The sequence below is a fragment of the Podarcis erhardii genome (assembly GCF_964252035.2).
Source record: "Podarcis erhardii genome assembly, chromosome: Z".
Classification (NCBI taxonomy): domain Eukaryota; kingdom Metazoa; phylum Chordata; class Lepidosauria; order Squamata; family Lacertidae; genus Podarcis; species Podarcis erhardii.
The window spans coordinates 19,185,526-19,204,127 of record NC_138504.1 but is presented as its reverse complement, the minus strand read 5'-3'; the positions used below and the strand labels follow the sequence as shown (position 1 = coordinate 19,204,127).

The window sequence follows — 18,602 nt, the reverse complement described above, 5'->3', positions numbered from 1 at the left end:
ATTATACACACACATACACACTGCACTGCATTAAGGGCTGGTTCACCCAGACTTAAGAGTGGAAGATAGCGTTTGCCCACATGGCAAGCATTATTATTATTATTATTTAGGGTCATCTTGTGGATGATCAATGTGGTTTCGTTGTTTACCAGGTGTGGGGAACCTCTAGCCCTCCAGATGTTGCTGAACTAAAGCTCCCATCATCCCTAGCTATTGTTCTTCTTGCTGAAGTTGATGAGATGTGTAGCTGGGCAACATCTGGAGAGCCAAGGGTTCCACATGTCACCTGTCCTCCAGGTGTTACACAACAACAGCTCCTATCACTGGCACAGACAAATTCGGCCCTCCAGATGTTTTGGGACTACAACTCCCACCATCCCTAGCTAACAGGACCAGTGGTCAGGGATGATTGTAAATTGTAAACCACAGATTGTAAATTCTGTGGCCAACTGCCCTCCACCATTTAAAGTATGCCCTTCCCTTTGCTCACATGTATCCCAGCTTAGGAAAACATCTAGTTGATCAGAATAAGCAGGCTCTAGTATATGAGAGCTTATGCCACAATTCATCTGCAAGTGCGTACAGTGCTGCAAGATGCTTTTAATTCTTTTTTCATCTTCATGATGTAAAAAGAAGAATCCTACCAAGGACAGAAGTGAAGAATCCGACCAAGATAGCTGCTGCAACCATTATTCAGCCCCAACACTTTGCATTGATCCTTAAAACAAAGATGGCACTGAACAACCAGCCCATTAGTCTAAGTCTGGTGTCTGCAAAGAGCCCCATGGTTTCCCAGCTGGACAGAGTCCATTGTGTGCAGGATTCAGCTCTAAAGACACAATTAGCTCAGGAACCCAGCAGGAGCTACAAGACCATTTGCTTTTGTTCCATTTAAGGCTGTGAAGAGAAGCAGGTCAACAGCATTAACGAGAGCTTCTGGTCAGATAATGGATTTCTGGTTCCAAGGATATAGAAGGGCTAGGAAAATCTTTCAGATTCCGAGCTGAATATTTGCATTTAAGGCAGTGGGGGAATCAATCCTGTATCAAAATGTTCCATGTGCCAGCCCTCCCGAGAGCTGAACGAATATTTCAAAATTCTCAAGGGCCAGCATAGAAATATTAGGCTGAAGGGTGATGAGGCCAGATTGGGAAATTTTGCCCGCCCTGAGCAAAAGAACAGCAAGCAATATGTTAAGGACACGGGAGTCATAGGGCTCATCCTAAGAATCACAGAATTGTAGAGTTGGAAGGGAACACGAGGATCATCTAGTCCAACCCCCTGCAATGCAGGGAGCTTTTTCGCTCAACGTGAGGCTTGAACTCACCACCCTGAGATTAAAAGCCTCATGATTGCTAGTCATGGGTCTGAGAGGCTTTAATTTTGTCCCACCGCTTTCCCCGGGAAAACCCACTCTTCACTGCCGAACTGAAACAAATCTCAGTCCACAGGAAAGCTGGCTGGCGTTTGTTCCAATTCAGGCGTAAGCAGCAGGTTTTTCCAGGGAAAGCGAAAGGGCAAAACAACTTCTCGGACCCGTGACTAGGAATCACAGGATGAACAGAAGTGGGGCTGAGCCCTGATATGACCGTCAGGCATCATCAATAAAAATAGGGATCTTTGCTCTTCCTCTGCTTGAACAACACCTGCCTCCTAAGTGACCACCTTTCCACCTCGCCACCACTCAGGAGTTTCGCAATCAAAACTAAAATTGATCAAGTCAGGTTCTGTGGGGTGGGGGGTGGAATTAAAAAGAAAAGAAGCCACAACAGCCATATATTGTATCCTACAAGCACTGAAAGTACCACATGCCAAAGAAACTCTGAACAGTTCCAAGCTAGCTTCACTGCAGAGAAGAAATCAGTACAGGGGGACCCGCCAAATTTGTAGTCTTGGAAAGCAGGAGGATCAGGATGAGAAAGAGAGGAGGTATCCAACTCCTCATGCAATTGAAGAAGGTGCCAGGCCTAGGTCTGATACCAATGCAGGATAGCCCTGTCTAGGAACACCCATGCTGCAGGTCCTTCTTCCAGTGTGGAAAAAGATATAAAAGTTTCCTCCCTTTTAGGGCCAAGATGTGTGGCTGATTCCATTGGGGATGAGTGTGTGCTCTACATTTAAGACACTTTTTCTTGGGTCAGGAGTCCCCCCTCCAGTAAAAAAAGAAACAGAAAAAAGTCTGGCACCACTGCCAACAAATCAACAAAGATGAAAAACAACAACACAGCCCCCCCACCCCATTAATGGAGTGGTAGGCTCACCCTGACCCTTAGTCAAGCAGATCTCCCCAAGGGTTGGATTAGGGCATTGCGCGAAATGACAAAGCTCTCTCTCTCTCTCGACATACTCATGGCTGGGTCTTAGGGCCCTGAATTGTCCCGTCCACAGCAAACTCGGTCATAACTCGCCGAGCCAAGGGGTTGGTGGTCTTCAGAAGTTCAGCCGCAGACGTGCGGATGCCTGAAGCGCCCTTGCCACCTTTCTTTTGAAGGAGTGCCTTAAAATCTTCATTCCTGCTGGAGGTTCTTGTGACGCCCGTTGGAGTGCACTCGTTGCTCTTTGAATTCTGCCGGTTGCCAAAGGCCTCGCCGGATTCCTTCCAACCAAGCAACTTCCGTTTGGACCTGCAAATGCAAACACACGCACACACACACACAAACAAATCAGAAAGTCACTTGAGGTTAGGCAGAGCTGGCGCAGCCGTAACAGTCTAAAATGGTGTAATGGGACCCATCCAGAGGAAACAATGGGAGCTTTGTATGCAATGGTTCAATTTGCCATGGGTGTTTCCAGAGCAGCCTTCCCCAACCTAGCGCTTGCCAGATGTTTTGGACTACAATTCCCATAATTCCTGGCTGGGGCCCAGGTTTGAGAAGGCAGCCCAAGGACTATCCAGCCGTTGTTCTCCTGTTGTAAGCTGCAAGCAGAATTGCAGCTGTCTTTTCTTAATGTGGGGGTAAGGTGCTTTTTTGACATGTGCTTGCTGCTACATTCCGTCCACACTAATGGGTGGGACACAGCTCCCTAGGTGGGGAAGTGACGATTCACTCAAGCAAAGTTTTTAAAATAAAATAAAAATTCACTCTTCTGCCACTCATCTTCTACTTAAAATCAGTTATTTAATTAGTGCTGAAATGCTTATTTACCATAAGCACTGTTTCCCAATTACTTTCGACATTTGTGGAAACAAATGCTTTAAAAAAGTTAGAAAGTGTGTTAGGCCAAAAACTTGTTGATAGAATGTAGCATTTTAAAAATCCTTAAAAATAAATCTCCTTCATTTAGACACGACTGTGTGAATATGTTAATATTTTTTTGAAAATTTTAGCTAAAAATATAGATGAAAAAGCACTCTATGGCTCGTTAAAAGAGTTACTGGTAATACTGGAGATGTCCTGAGTGGCAACAGGTTCACCTCAATAGGTTCACTTACATTGCTCATCAAAGCTACATCTGCAGGAAAAGATGGAAGCGTAGAGCTAAGAAGCTACCACACCTGTAGCGACTGCACTACTGTGCTTTAACTTTCTAAAAAGGCAGGTTTTCTGTGGTCTGAGGAATCATAGAATTGCAGAGTTGGAAGGGACCACGAGGGTCATTTGGTCCAACCCCCACGTTTTGCCCAACGTGGGGCTCGAACCCACGACTCTGAGATTAAGAGTCTCATGCTCTACCAACTGAGCTATCTCTCAGAGGAACCACACAGCAAACACAAGGAGGATAATGATCGGATTATGACCTCCTGTGGGTGCTGTGAAAAGTGAGTGAAGTAAGAAAGCACATATGGTGCCAAACTCTAGCCAGCGCTAGTTATCTTGAATGGAAGCAGAATGTGAGCTTTCTTTTGTGAGTGGGCAAAAACACTGCGCCCTTTGCAGCATTGGTGGGGGGAATCTGTGGCCCTCCAGATGTTATTGAACTATAACTCCCATCGGCCCCAGCCAGCATAGCCAATAGTCAGGGGCAATGAGAACCGTAGTTCAGCAGTGTCTGGCAGGCTGCAAGTTCCACCTGCCTGATGTACAGGGACTGGCTTTAAGTAGGATGCAGCAGTACAGTTAGGTCATTTTGGACCCTTGGCTTACTTATGTTACAGAGCCCTCTCTATTTAGATATAGCTTTGCTTACTTCAAAATGTGGTTGGGCAGACCTGATGCAGTGGGGGACCCACCTCTGGCTCGTTCTGCTGAGTGGAGCCCTAGAGCTCTTCCCCAAAGCTCTAACTGGGTGAATCCCGGGTGAAATGGGTGACGGGAGTATCTGAGACATGGTGCAAGCATTCAATTTGAAAATGCAAGCCTCTGGTCCTTATGATAAGCTGCAGAGATCAGCATGAAAACAAGCAAGCACTCATGAAAGTGGTGCAGGAGGTGGGGTTCGAAACAGCCCACCTGAAATGCAGTGGCTGGCCTGCAGTGGCTCTTAAACAAATGCATAACCGGCACAGGAGCTTGGCTTTGAGAATAGACCCAAACTGGTGATTGGCAACTATTATGAGATCTCTGGAATTGAGTTGTGCAGATTCTGGAGGACATGAACAGGGGATGAAGTGAGGAAGGATTTTCGGGTAGGGTATGCATGAAGCTCACAAAGAGCAGGAAGGGTCTTTCCCCCCCAAGTTTAGGCTGGCGTACGGTGGGGCTAGAGTAGTGGGGTGAGCAAACCACCCCACACCCTCAGAGGAGCTACCAACTCCCAAAATGCAACACCTGGATGGGCCCCCACCTGTGGATGACAGTAAACAAATCCTCTGTGGTTCGGGATGTCACAAACACATCGTCGTCCTCCTCGGTTATTGACTCGGCGGTTTTGTCACTTACAAAGCTTTTCTCTTCGGACCTTAAGCCCACTGAGCTCCCTGAAGAAAAGAAAGCAAGAGTCTTGGCCAAACAGGTCTCCTGCCAGTGAGATCTGGGATGTGGGCAGTAAGCTTGTGGGGTGGGGTGGGGGTGGGAGAAAGGCACTTCAGAAACAGCCAACTGGAGAACAGGTATGGGGAACCTGGAACCCTACAGGTGCTGTTGGAGGTCACCTCCCATCAGCCCCAGCCAGCGTGACCAATGGTCAAGGATGATGGGAACTGAAGTCCAACAACTCCTAGAGGGACACAGGTTCACCATCCCTGGGCAGAGGAGCCAGGTGTGGGGGGTGGGGGGGTGTTTGAGAGACAGAGAGAGACAAAGACAGAGACAGAGACACAGGGAGGACAGGCAATGCTCCTTTAATCTTCAATAACCAGATATAGCACATGAAGACATTGATTTGATTTTTGCCACCACCTCTTTGTGCACCTGCAGAGGCCTTTCCTGGTGCCCAGAGGATCCCATGTCCCTTATGCTGAAACTGGGCTGGGAAGGAGGATTCTTCTGGAGTCAAGAAAAGAGTTTGTAGTGTGTACTTGGTTGTGCATTGTCCTTACTACATTTTTCCTGTTTGCAAATGGACCCACAGGCTCCAGAAAGGTGGGTGAACCCAGATATAACGGGAAAGCAGCGAGCAAAGGGGTGGCAGGATTAATATCAATTAATATCATCTCCTTCACCAGAGAGTTTCAAATACAAGTTTAATCTTTTCTTATTTAGGCTCCACTTTTCCTTCTACCTTCTCCATCTTGCCCATTCCTAAATTCCCCCCTGAAGTTGCACATCCCACATGAAGCTGCAGGGGTGAGGGGAGAGGGGAATGGCAGAGAAAGCAATTGTACCTTTCTTTCCAACTCCAACTCCTTTACTCTACCCCTTTCAGCTAAAACTTTTCAGTTTTAGTTTCAGTTTCAGTTCAGGGGAGTTGAGAGAAAAATAGAGGAAAGCGTTAAAGCTCCATTTGGCAGAGCACAACTTTCTGGAACTTAGAAATATGCCCAGTGGACATGCCCACACCATACATTTGAAGCACTCTTATACCACTTTATTCTGGGAACTGTAGTTTGTTCTGGGAACTGTAGCTCGGTGAGGTGCAGACCCATTTAAGAAACTACATTTCCCAGAATTCTTTGGGGGAAGACATAATAGGTTAAAGTGGTATGAGAGTGCTTTAAATGTATGGTACGGATGTGACATCAGACTAGGGGGGCTCTACTTTCAGAACAGCAACCATGAAACACCATTCATTTTTATTCCCAGTGTTCAGAGGAAGATTGTCACTGGTTATCTAGCTGAAACAAAGCAAACTACAGGTACCTAGAAGCGGAAGCATAAACAGAAACAAGACTGTGAATCTAAGAAAGGCACCGTATTGTGCTCAATATATATATAACATAAACTACATTAAGAAAGATAAAATGAAACGAAGCTAAACAATGTTAATTAGAAAACATAAATAAGAAAACAGAGAACCAGCTGGGGAAAAAATATGGTAACTCAGTCGGAACTGAAAAAGAAATTGCATCCCACCCCCAGCTATTGCTCCTTTGTTTTATTTATGTTTTCTGATTAAGAATGCTTTGCTGCATCTTTACTGATGCAGTTTAGGTTAGATACCTTGAGTACAATATTATACCTTTATTGTATTCAAGGTCTTGTTACTGGTTATTAAGTAGACAAAATGACACCCACACCTACGCACAAGGAGGAAGTATAAGCAACCCCAAGGAGGGAAACCCCAAACTGGCTTAGTCTGGGGAAAGAGCTAGGGAAGATGTGGGTATGATACCTTCTCCCAGAGCAGCACTTTGAAGCAGCTGCTGGTTATTATTTTCAAACGAGAGATCCTAACCACAGATCTCCTGTTATTGCATCCATTTTCAAGTGAACACAGAATTCACAGGCATTCCCTTTCCTTCCTGAGGATCTTCAGGTGTTCACAGGAGGTTTGTTTGCACGTTACAATGAACACAGGGACAAACTTGTCTCTCAGCATGTGCTGGGGTTTGTGTGAAAGAGCACACACTTCTTATTTGCACAGCTCAGCTGTTGTGTACACAGGAAAACAGACTGTAAAGATCACTGGACGATACATGAGGCTTGTTGAGAAGTCACATTGAGCACAGGTACAAGCGGTCTCTACACATGTGGAACTGTGTGAAAGAGTGTACACTTGTTGAGCACTGCATGTTAACAATAGTACAAGTGTTTGTGGACGCAGATGCACAGATTATGCACTCGTTGAATGTGGTGTGCCAACAACTCTATGTAAATAACTGTACAAATGTACAGCTCAGCTATTTATTTATTTTTACACAGATTGTACACTAGATGAATGCAGCATGTGAACACCCCCTAAGCTGATGGGTTTTGCCGTTAGGTGGAACTGCGAGCTTGATCCAAGTAGGAGCAGCAGGCCTTCTATGTCCACGAGAAATACCAAGTACCAGAAGGGTGCAGAATGAGGGGCAAACAAAGGGGAAAGGTGGGAAGGTTTGAGCTGACTGATGATGGTTGGAGAAGGAGCTGAAGAGAGATCAGAGGGAGAAAGAAATAGGGGGAATGAATAAAGCTAACAGACAAGATGTTGGGAAGAATAGGAAGAATGGACATATAGAGGAACAGAAACCAACAAATCAAGAGAGAGAGAGTGGGAGAGCGGGGTCACATCTGCACTTTAACTTCAAAGCACTATCAAACCTCTTTAAATAGTCATGGCTTCCCCCAAAGAATCATGGGAATTGTAGTTTGTTAAGGGTGCTGAGAGTTGTTAGGACACCCCTCGAAGAGACGATTCTCATAGTAGTTTTACCACCAGTTCCTCTTCCCAGGGAAGTCTGGGGAATCTTAGCTCTGAGAGGGGAATAGGGCTCTAACATCTCTCAGCACCCTTAAGAGATTACAGTTCCCAGGATTCTTTGGGAGAAGTAGTGGCTATTTAAAGTGGTGTGATCCTCCTTTAAATGTACAGTGCACATGGAGCGTGAGGGACAGGCTGCTATCCAGCTGGTAACTTTAGATTGTCATGCAATCAAAAGTTGCTCAGGATTGGGTTAATTTATTTTGCTGTTGTTTGTGTATTTTTTAATTTATAGGTAGCTTCCACTAACTATTTCAATCCATAGCATAAAACAAGATTGTCCAAGCATCTATCAGAGAATTAAAGATGTTTTGCTAGTCTGCCTCTTCCCATTTATATTTGACTACTGGGCATTACACACCATATCATATCACATTGGAGCCAATTCAGAACAGTAGTTAGAAAGTTGGACAAGAACAGCGGAGGGTCAGGTTCTAATCCCCATTCACTTAGTGACTTTGGACTGGTCCTACCTTACAGGGTTGCTATGAGGATAAAGCCAGGAGGGGAAGAATTCATTGGAGGGCAGGCAGGATATGATTTGAAGCAATAACCAGTACATATACTATTAAAAGTACATACGATATTAGTAAAGTGATTGTAATTCTTGCTAATTTTTCATGCTACTGTTGTGATTGTGAGCTGCCCTGAGTTCAAAATTATTTCGGAAAAGCAGAATACAAACATTAAATCAAATCAAATATGCATCTCAAGATGAATAGGGAAGAACTTCTTCCTATGAGCTTCTTCATACATTACCAAGTTCTCATGTGAAAGGAATCCTGGGAGGAAGTTATAGGGTGCAGCACAAATAAAAATGGTCATGTGTGACAATCACATGACATAAAGTTTTTTCTTAATTTCCTGTGCAAGAAGGAAGGGGAAACTGTGGCCCTCCAGATGTTGTTAGACTACAGCTACCACCATCCTTTATTATTGGCCTTGCTGGCTGGGGCAGGTGGGAGCAGGAGGCGAACAAAGCCTGGAGGGCTACAAGGATTCAGCACATAATGCAAAAGCAAGGACTAATTGCATTTTCCCAGCCTGTGTACGCTGAGCAAAAAACACAAGCCCCAACAACATCCTGAATGCAATCATCACACATTACTTCTTTCACATAAAGGAGCTACAGAGCATTGGCAGAACACATGCCTTCCATGCAAAAGGTCCCAGGTTTCACCTTCAACATCTACAACTAAAGCGGAATCAGTTTGGAGGTGATGTAATAAAAAACTCTGCCTAAAATCCCCAGGAGTTGCTGCCAACCTGAGCAGGCAACACAGAGCAGGTCACGTAGTCAGATGTGGTATAAGGCATCTCCCTGTGTTTCATCATGTGTGTAGCTGCCTCATGCTGGCCTTGTTTGCACATCACACGAAGCCAAATATTGACTTGGTGTGAACGCATGATTGGGCAGACTCCTTGCCTGGACTTTTTGACTGCTGCACTGCACTGGGCTAAGCTAAGGTTTGGCTAAGCGTTTTGCCTGGGCAGTTAAGCTCTCTCCAGACTAACCACAAGGTGTATCGAAGAACAAACCTAAGCTACAGACTGTGGTTAGTCTCTGGAGGGAGCTTAACCACAAACCAGGGTTGGGATGGCACTCGAACCCAAACACTGGCTTAGCTCAGTGCAGCCTAGCTGCAAAACAATCAGAGGAGGAGCAAAGCAGGTGCAAGATACTCTCTGGGAGACAGAACGCTTGCACCAATGTGCAAAGCAGCCACCCATCCGAGGGTCATCTACTGTAAGTGTCAGCACCTCTCCAGCATCTTGAGGGCACCAATCTACCCCATTACATCCTTGATACTTTTAAGTGGGTTTGAACCTGGGACCTCCAGCATTCAAAGCAGGTGGTCTGCTCCCTTTTCAACCACCTTAGGACAGAAGAGAACCCAGGAAGGACTCTTGAAAGGCAGAGCCACTTACCTGAAACGTTTCCCCAAGACAACCCTGCAGTTGTTGGACTGATGCTCACTGCGTTAGCCACAGGGGTCAATGCCTTGCATGGAGTCAGCTCGGAATAAGCACAGTCCTCGTCCAGCATGATGACAGGGCTGGCAGCCAACCTCGGATCCCCGACGCAGGCCCCTGGGTGGAGCGGGGAGCTCACCAGCGGCAGGTAAAGCACACTAGGCTTCTTGGGGACAGGGGGAGGGACTTTGGTTCTGTGGCTCTCCCCGCCAGGTGTTCTCTCCAGCGGCAGCCTTGGCTTCAGCTCCTCCTCCAAGCTGTCCTCAGAAAGCCGCCGGGCAGAGAAGAACGTCCCCGGAGGCCCTTGTGCTGGAGAGACGGCTGCCACGGGGGGCTGCGGCTCCACAGGGCTCCAGGCATCTGCATCCCACTGGTGCTCAGGCCTCCTGGTCACTATGTAAACGTTCTCTACGGCGACCGAGCCCTGGGGTGTCAGTGGAGAGGTTGGGGAGCCCACGGGGGACTCTTCCTGGACTGGAGGGGTCTTGTGCAGGAGCATCGGGGGCCTTCTGGAAAGGGGCGGCTTCTCTGCCACCGGGGGCCGGACCTTCTTGCCAGGCTCCTCGACAGGCTCAAGGCTCTCTAGGTTGTCCTCTGTTTCAGAGCGGCTGATGGACCGCAGGCGGACGGAGCGCAGGTCCAGCTGTGTCACCATGGGCATGACGGGCTGCACGGGGCTGAGCTTCGGCCCCAGCTTGGCTCCAAAGGTGGAGTCGGAGTGGTGCCGGCTCACTTTGGGCTTGGCCTTGAGCGAGATCTTCAGCCCCGAGAGGTCCAGGTGCGACGGCGGCGCGAACGGCAGGTCAAAGGACAGCCGTGACTTGGGGCTTCTCTCCATGGGCGAGACTGGGGGCAGCGAGGATTTCCTCTCGGGCACAAGGGGTCTTGCGCGCCCACTCTGATGCGGGGTGTGGCCCAGAACGGCAGATGTTGGGATGGTCGGGGTCGGAGTTTCCGACTGGCTGGAGTAGCCACTAGAGGGAGACATCACCCCTGTTGGTCTTGCCGGGGAGGAGGTTTTCAAGTTGACCTCAGCAGAGAGCTGGGAAGGTGTGGTGGCCCGGGAGACGGAAGGGGAGGGGAGGGACTCAGAGCTACCCCGTGCCTTGGAGAGCTCAATCACGGTGGTCCCAGTGGCCGTGCTGGAGCCAGAGAGAGAGCAATAGGGGTCGCCAGGACTCCACTCTGGCATGTACCACTGCTGTGAGTACGGCACGCTTTCCAGCTCTTTGGTTGTGTCCCCAGGGACTTGGCTCTGGGCCTGCGCGTTGGGCAGCAAGCACAGACTTTTTGGTCTCTGGTCCTGCGGCAGTGGCTCGTCACCAGCTTCTGCGATGCTTAGCTGCCCCTCCTTGATCAATGAGACGCTGCGGGTAGGCGGGCAGGGCTTCTTTTTGGCCTTCTTGAGAGAAATGCTCTTGGTGCGCGGCCGCCGTGACCTCACCTGAGCCTCCTGCTCCACCGCTAGCGAGACGTTGTCTGTGCTTGTGCTGCCCTCGGAGCTGGCGCTGGGGTAGCTCAGGGCACAGGTCTCGCTGCCCCCAATGTCCATGGAGCACAAGGAGGCTGTGTCCGTGGGGACGGAGAGAGACCTCTCGCGGAACTTGCACATCACCCGCTGCCTCTCCGCTTGGGGGCACTCCTCTTCGCTCGGGGTGGCGGGGACCAAACGAGCCTTGACCTCTGCTGCCCCACACCTCAAGCCTCCGTTGGCATCTACAGGGGACTCAGGAGAAGCGCAGAACGCCCCAGACCCGTTGCTCCCAACTGCGTTGTCTTTGCTGATGAAGAAGGAAGCAGGCCGGTCAGAGTCTGGGGTTCCCCTCTGGCTGCGGGGAGACTGGGCCCCACTTTCCATCACCAGCTCACTCTGGCTCGCGGAAGGGCTCACGTAGCCAAAAGATGCTGCGCTCCAGGCAGGGGAGAATGTCAAGTCTTCCTTGGGGCCGTTGCACGACGGGCTGGCATACACTGCCCCAGGGTTGTCTGTGTGGCCAGTGGGCCCCTGGCAATACCGTCCTTGTAGAACTCCCCCAAGGTCACTGAATGTCTTCCTCAGTTGTGGCCTTGGCTGAGGGGAGCGGGCCTGGTGGGTGGAGCTCCTCCCGTTGGCCACCTCGGGGACAAAATTGCAAGAGGCGGACTCTGCGATGGTCGCTGGAGGGTTGAGAATGGGGCCGTTGCTGTTCCCTGCAGGGGAGCACAGACAAAGGCAGGAATTAAGCACAGCCTGGAAGATCTCCTGCTTGGGCCACTGAAAGGTCTTAGATCCAGGGTTGGGAGTTTCAGGCCAGGGGCTCAATGCAGCCCTCAATACCTCTCTATGTGGACCCCAGACCACACACCCCTGCATAGCCAGCCCCCTTCTCCCCAGGGCTAGTGAAATTTACATTCATCACCATGCCCACTTTTCTCTTCAGCTATGCCCACTATTGGCATGTGGCCCCTGGAAGATTCTCAGAACAGAATGTGGCCCTCATGCTGGATAAGGTTCCCCCCCCCAAAGTAGAAACTTTGCATTTCACTGCTGGGGGGCAGCTCCCCCCATCAACACAAAGAAATCCAAGCCTGGCCATCCTCCTGCTTTGGGGAAGGAAGAGCTCAGCTGGCCTTGGACAGTGTGGTAAAGGTGGGGCCATTATTTACTTTTATCAGATCGTGCAAAAAAAAGAAAAACCACATCCATGGGTGTTGCTTTACCCCTTAGCCAATAGCACCCCACTTCATAGTTTGAGAACCACTATAGTAAAAGGTATTTCCTTTTCTTTTTTAAATTTCTAAAGTTGTAAATCTTCAGATCTGCCCTAAAGAGCAAGTTCTGCTAGTCAAGCTCTTACGTGGCTATTCTTACATGTGTCGCTATTCTCTGCCCCACGCCACAAATATGTCTCCTCCCTACTTAACATAGATGCATGGCGGTGTTTGGGGGTGGAGGGGGATATCCCAAGATACATTTATTCACAATTCAGAGAAGAGTCTTCAGAAGCCTGTTCCTAAAGAAAAAGGGGCTAGAACAAAATACTTTTTTGGGGGGGGGGTGTTTCTCAAACAAAGTCTTCCTATTAAAAAATGTACCTACATACCCACAAATGGAATACTTATGGATTCTGTTTGTTGGTACTGAAATCTGGCTAAGCTGCAACTTCATATTTTTCTAGCCAAATTAAGATGCTCTGATCCTGTAGCTCTGTGACTTGTTCTGCCTCTGTGTGTGTTGCAGACACTGGTTTTTAAATCTTTCAAACCTACCTTTCAAACCTACTTGAAAAGCAGGAAATAATATATTAGATCACTCCCAGAATTCTAAAAATGAAGCTTGAAAACGGTCCATAAAGTCAAATTCTGAAATTTGACAAATTTTGAGTGTGCATGAAAATTTTACTTTTGCCCTGTAGCTATAACCCAGTATTTTGGAGGAGCCCTACAGCAAATTCCTATAAAGAAGCCCATGGCAAACATCCCCTCTCACATTCTGTTCTTCACAACAGCCAGAGTCAGGGAAGTCTTGATTCTACAAGTGCTTCTAAGGGTCCCTCCAGACATCCTTTTCATTGTGCGTTCATGATGATTTGTGTTCATGATGATATTGGGGCAGTAATACACCATGCTGCTTTCAATACTGTTTGCAGCTGCAAAAGTTTTAAGGGTGGACATCCTGCTTTGTTTCCAACTAGTGCATGTTCGCTCACTTGCTGCTGAAATCCTGTAAATTTTAGACCACAAATGTTTCAGCTTTTTTTTTTTTTTGTCCTGCTTTTGTTGTGATGTTTTGCAAGACTGACCCTCCAGCTGGTAATAATGTGGCAATGCTGGAAAACAACTAATACAGAAGAATGGTATGGTTCAGTATAATTCCACCACTAGTCTGTTAGCATAGCTTCAATGACATGTTGCAGAATATATCCGCGGAAAACACCAGTCTGGAGGGACCCTAAGCCATCAAGCCATTCCCCCTCCTCTCTAGTGGCAGAGAGTGGCAGCATTGCTTTTGTCACCTGGGTCCCGCAGAGCGAGGTGGGGAAAGCCGATGACCGTCCGTCTCCGGCGAAGCAAGGACTTGGGATTCATGGCTGTCTCTGTGTTGAAGAGGGAGTGGCGAGTACTTGCGTGCCGAGCAAACGGCTGTCCTGTAGCCAAAACAAAGAGACTCAGCTGTCCAGGTGGACCGTGGGAAAACACAGAGGGTGATGTGAGATGTGGGAAGGATGGTGAATTCAACATTATGATAAGATGGCAAATGGTGGCTTGGGGTCCTGCATGACTTTCTTCAGCCTGAGTTTATAAGCGAACCAAACTGATTTGGGCTGCATTCACACAGAAGGAAGATTATTCTGTTATCCCAACATTTCCCAAGCTGTTAATTTCCACAATATATCTGAGCTTCTACACAACGTAAAAGCCACTTCTGGACACATGGCAGAACATGAGCAAGTTTAGTGCTCGTTTCTATGCTAGGTGCCTCCAGAAAAACATTCTGGTGTATTAGGTGACTGGGCGTATAAGATGACCCCCAACTTTTGCTGTTCGGTTTTAGGGTTATAGAGTTATAGAGTTTGAGCACCGCCAGGGGCAGAGCGTGCACCCCTCCACTGCCTCTGCTATTGCAGCAGCAGCAGCAGCCCGAGGCAAGGCATTTGGCGGGTGGGTGAGCAGCGTGCTCAGAAGGACTTTCCGTGTCCCCTTCTGTGGGGAGGGAGGAGGAGCAACGGCAGAAGGGGCGCCTCTGCTCACCGGCTCCCTCTCCTCCTTCCCAATGCGTATACCCGGCATATAAGACGACCCCCGACTTTTGGGGTGATTTTCCAGGGATAAAAAGTCGTCTTGTACGCCAGAACATACAGTAATTTGCAAACAGCAATGGAAATGAGTACTAAATTTGTACTATATTCCACTATATTCCTGGAAGTGGCTTTTCGTCAGCTTATGTAAATGTACCAACGTTGAGTGGAGAAAATTATTGTTTTAGGTTAATGCATGTTTTAGAATAATATACTCTCAAAAAATAATGTGAATATTTCATGCGGTTAAAAAGAATAAGTAAATCCACACATTGATGCAGAAAGAGAACAATACAGACTTATGAATGAACACATGGAAAACTGGCATGGACTTAGGAAACAATGACCCCTCCATCCCAACTGGAATGGAAGTGGGGTAAAAATGGCTTTAGAGCAGGGAAGAGATTTTTGAGTTGATGCTACTGGGAACATGGGGAAGGTAGAAGCCAGTAACGGTAGGAATGTAACAGGGCAGATGTCTTTACTTTATGTGTTCACTTTACTCCAACAGTAATGTCTGAAGAGGGCTTTCAGCACCCCATCAAACCATTGCTTGTAATGTGAAGCTTAAGAACCTCACACTGTATGTTCCAGATTTCCAGAAGACAAACCATGGTTCAATAAGCTCACTCTTGTCTCCATGGTTCATCAACCTCTTGTGACTGAACAATGGCCTAAATGTGGTTTTTCAGTGGTTTATGAATTCTGGCATTAATAGCAAGCCACAGTTATCACAAATTCAACCACAGATTGAGGTTGAATCCTGACAAGACAGAAGTACTGTTTTTGGGGGACAAGAGGCGGGCAGGTGTGGAGGATTCCCTGGTCCTGAATGGGGTAACTGTGCCCCTGAAGGACCAGGTGCGCAGCCTGGGAGTCATTTTGGACTCACAGCTGTCCATGGAGGCACAGGTCAAATCTGTATCCAGGGCAGCTGTTTACCAGCTCCATCTGGTACGTAGGCTGAGACCCTATCTGCCTGCGGTCTGTCTCGCCAGAGTGGTACATGCTCTGGTTATCTCCCGCTTGGACTACTGCAATGCGCTCTACGTGGGGCTACCTTTGAAGGTGACCCGGAAACTACAACTAATCCAGAATGCGGCAGCTAGATTGGTGACTGGGAGCGGCCGCCGAGACCATATAACACCGGTCTTGAAAGACCTACATTGGCTCCCAGTACGTTTCCGAGCACAATTCAAAGTGTTGGTGCTGACCTTTAAAGCCCTAAATGGCCCCGGTCCAGTATATCTGAAGGAGCGTCTCCTCCCCCATCGTTCTGCCCGGACACTGAGGTCCAGCTCCGAGGGCCTTCTGGCGGTTCCCTCACTGCAAGAGGCCAAGTTGCAGGGAACCAGGCAGAGGGCCTTCTCGGTGGTGGCGCCCGCCCTGTAGAATGCCCTCCCATCGGATGTCAAGGCGATGGACAACTACCTGACATTCAGAAGACATCTGAAGGCAGCCCTGTTCAGGGAAGTTTTTAATATGTGATATTTTAGCGTATTTTTTATCTCTGTTGGAAGCCGCCCAGGGTGGCTGGGGAAACCCAGCCAGATGGGCGGGGTACAAATAATAAATTATTATAAATTATTATTATGTCTGAATCCACAAATTCATGACAAACCCCAGTTTGTTTGCAAACCAGCTTCAAACCATGGCGGATTATCCTGCTTTGGAAGTCCCTTGCAAGCCATGGTTTGCAAACTGGCATGTTCAAACATCAATGCCAAATTATGGTTTGGCATTAGGACTGAGCACAGTCAATGAATTGCTGTTATCCTTGAGCTCTCTTCCTGCCAAAGCTTGGAAGCGAGATGGGCGGTACATGGGCACCATGCACCGTAAGAACTAAAATGACAAAGAGACAGACATACTGGTTAACCTTGGGTGCATTACATGCTGGTGAGACTTGAATAACATGAGCAGAATGCAGAAAGGGGGGGGGGGACATAGCAAGGGGGAAAATGTCTCTGAGAAGACCTAGCCTGATGGGACACACTACAAATGCCAATTCATGTGAGTCCCAATAAAACCTCCTTCATCTCCTGTGCTTTTCAATCTTGCTAGATATCTGACACATCATGCCTCACACCGGCCAGCATGGTGAACTAAAACCTTGTTTGCTGCGACCCCCAACCATTCTGTGTCATTAACTCCTCTTCTCTACTACACACACAGAGAGAGACAGAAAGACAGACAGACAGACAGACAGACAGACTGTCAACCCTACCAGAGACGTTGATGGGAACAATGTTGGCTTGGGTTGAACAGGGCTGGTGCAACCTCCTCTCATCAACGGAGGGCAGAGGGCCAGTTCGGGTCCAGGTGGTGTGCTTGTCTGGCGTAGTGGGCAAGCTAATTGAAGGCTCTGGGGCCCTCACCCCCAACGTGGTTGTCTCGTTCTCCTTCACTTGCTGGCTTGCAGGCTGTCAGAAAGCAGTGGGGAGGAAGGGGAATAAATGAATTCAAACACAAGCGCCCTACTCCACTAGGGCTACTATTCAGAAGAAGGGATTCAGAAGGAAAGGGATTTCAGGCAGCTCTTGGGTATCAGGTGATCTGCTGCATTCCTGCAGTTGATGATCAGAGGTTGTGCTCCAAGTACTTGCCACCTCTTAAGTCAGGAGTGAGAAAGTTCCAGGAGCCAAATGCAGTGCTCCAGGACTCTTTGGCCCTAGGAACCCTCCCCAGGGAACACCTTCCTCTCCAGTCAACCCCCCACCCCCAATCCTTCATGGACCTGTTTTGCAACCTTCCGGAGTGCTTTTGCCTGGCTGGAATGCACCCTTGAACTCCGACAATGCCTTTTGCTTGCCTGACCCTCGGACAAAGACGAATGTGTATGTAGGTGTGCAGGAACAAAACTACTGCACACAAATGTTAAAAGTATACGTCCACTGCTCTGCCTGCTTTGGTCTGTGGCCTCGCTTGCCACTGGTACTTGGCCCTTGGAAGGTGTCCCCGAAAGGACTGCAGACCCTTAAGGCATGGGCTGGTAGAACTTTGGACTGAGGCACCAGGTAGGAATTGTATTGGGGAATATGCAATGCTGGGAAGTTTGACAGACTCACCATGAACACAAACTCCAAGCGTTTGCTGGGTACTGGGGGCCGGGGGCTGCAGTCGAGGGGCCTGTCTGCAGAATGAGAACTGGCATAGCGGAAGGTCTGGCCACTGGCCCTGGCTTCTGAGTAAGGCTCCTCGTACTCTTCTGGAAGGAGGGAAAGAAAGAAATCAGCTCAGTCTGGTCATACCAACTGCCTCCCAACAATTTTGCACTTTTCTTAATGCTCCTAATTACAGAGGCGGCTGGATTTGGGGAGGGGGGAGGGACCCAGCATGTGAATGTGCAATTTTGTGAGCATTATTTGTGGGTGGGTGAGTGAGTTGAATGACAAAATTCTGCACAGTTTTTCAGTTCTAATCTCCAAAAGGTGGCCTGTTAGAAACCCCAGAGATTTATGGTGTAGCCTGCACTTTCTCAGTCATAATATCTGTCCCTCCCAACATAATATGATTATACTACATATGAGTTTTATTCGCATGGGAATTTTTAAATGTTCCCCTACTCAGAAAAGAAAGTTTGTTTGGTTTTTGGCATATAATCAAATGTGTTAGAAAGAGTGTAAACTTCTGTCTTTGCTTCTCCTTTTTTCCCTTTTGGGTAGACACATTGCCACCCAGTGACAGCTTCATTAAAATTCTCTATTTCTCAGTTGTTTTCTGTGTGACAACCAATTCTCTACTAGAAAATACCAAAAAAAAGTGAGCACCCTTCAAAATGAAACAGGCAGTTTCATTCTCCTGAACCTAAAGGAAAATATCCCGAGTAACACATTTACCACAGAAGACCCCGAAACAGCATTAAGATCATAGAATCATAGAATCATAGAGTTGGAAGAGACCACAAGGGCCATCGAGTCCAAACCCCTGCCAAGCAGGAAACACCATCAGAGCACTCCTGACATATGGTTGTCAAGCCTCTGCTTAAAGACCTCCAAAGAAGGAGACTCCACCACACTCCTTGGCAGCAAATTCCACTGTCAAACAGCTCTTACTGTCAGGAAGTTCTTCCTAATGTTTAGGTGGAATCTTCTTTCTTGTAGTTTGATAAAAAGATAAAAGCAGGAA

General features: G+C 48.0%; 1 protein-coding gene across 4 annotated transcripts in view; it reads right to left on the bottom strand.

Moving 5' to 3' along the window:
• Positions 1 to 863: 863 nt before the first annotated feature.
• The window catches only part of NHSL2 (NHS like 2), a 108,240-nt gene continuing 90,501 nt past the window's right edge, over positions 864 to 18,602 (bottom strand). For 3 of the 4 annotated variants that reach the window (XM_081847897.1, XM_081847898.1, XM_081847899.1), the window contains exons 3-8: positions 17,543 to 17,682; positions 16,702 to 16,897; positions 13,692 to 13,823; positions 9,652 to 11,886; positions 4,726 to 4,858; positions 864 to 2,624 (exon numbers count right to left, since the gene is read on the bottom strand). In XM_081847897.1, the coding sequence (XP_081704023.1) occupies positions 2,348 to 2,624; positions 4,726 to 4,858; positions 9,652 to 11,886; positions 13,692 to 13,823; positions 16,702 to 16,897; positions 17,543 to 17,682 (3,113 nt within the window). In that variant the 3' untranslated portion in view covers positions 864 to 2,347. The remainder of the gene's footprint in view (positions 2,625 to 4,725; positions 4,859 to 9,651; positions 11,887 to 13,691; positions 13,824 to 16,701; positions 16,898 to 17,542; positions 17,683 to 18,602) is intronic. The other variant, XM_081847900.1, reaches the window with a different exon arrangement.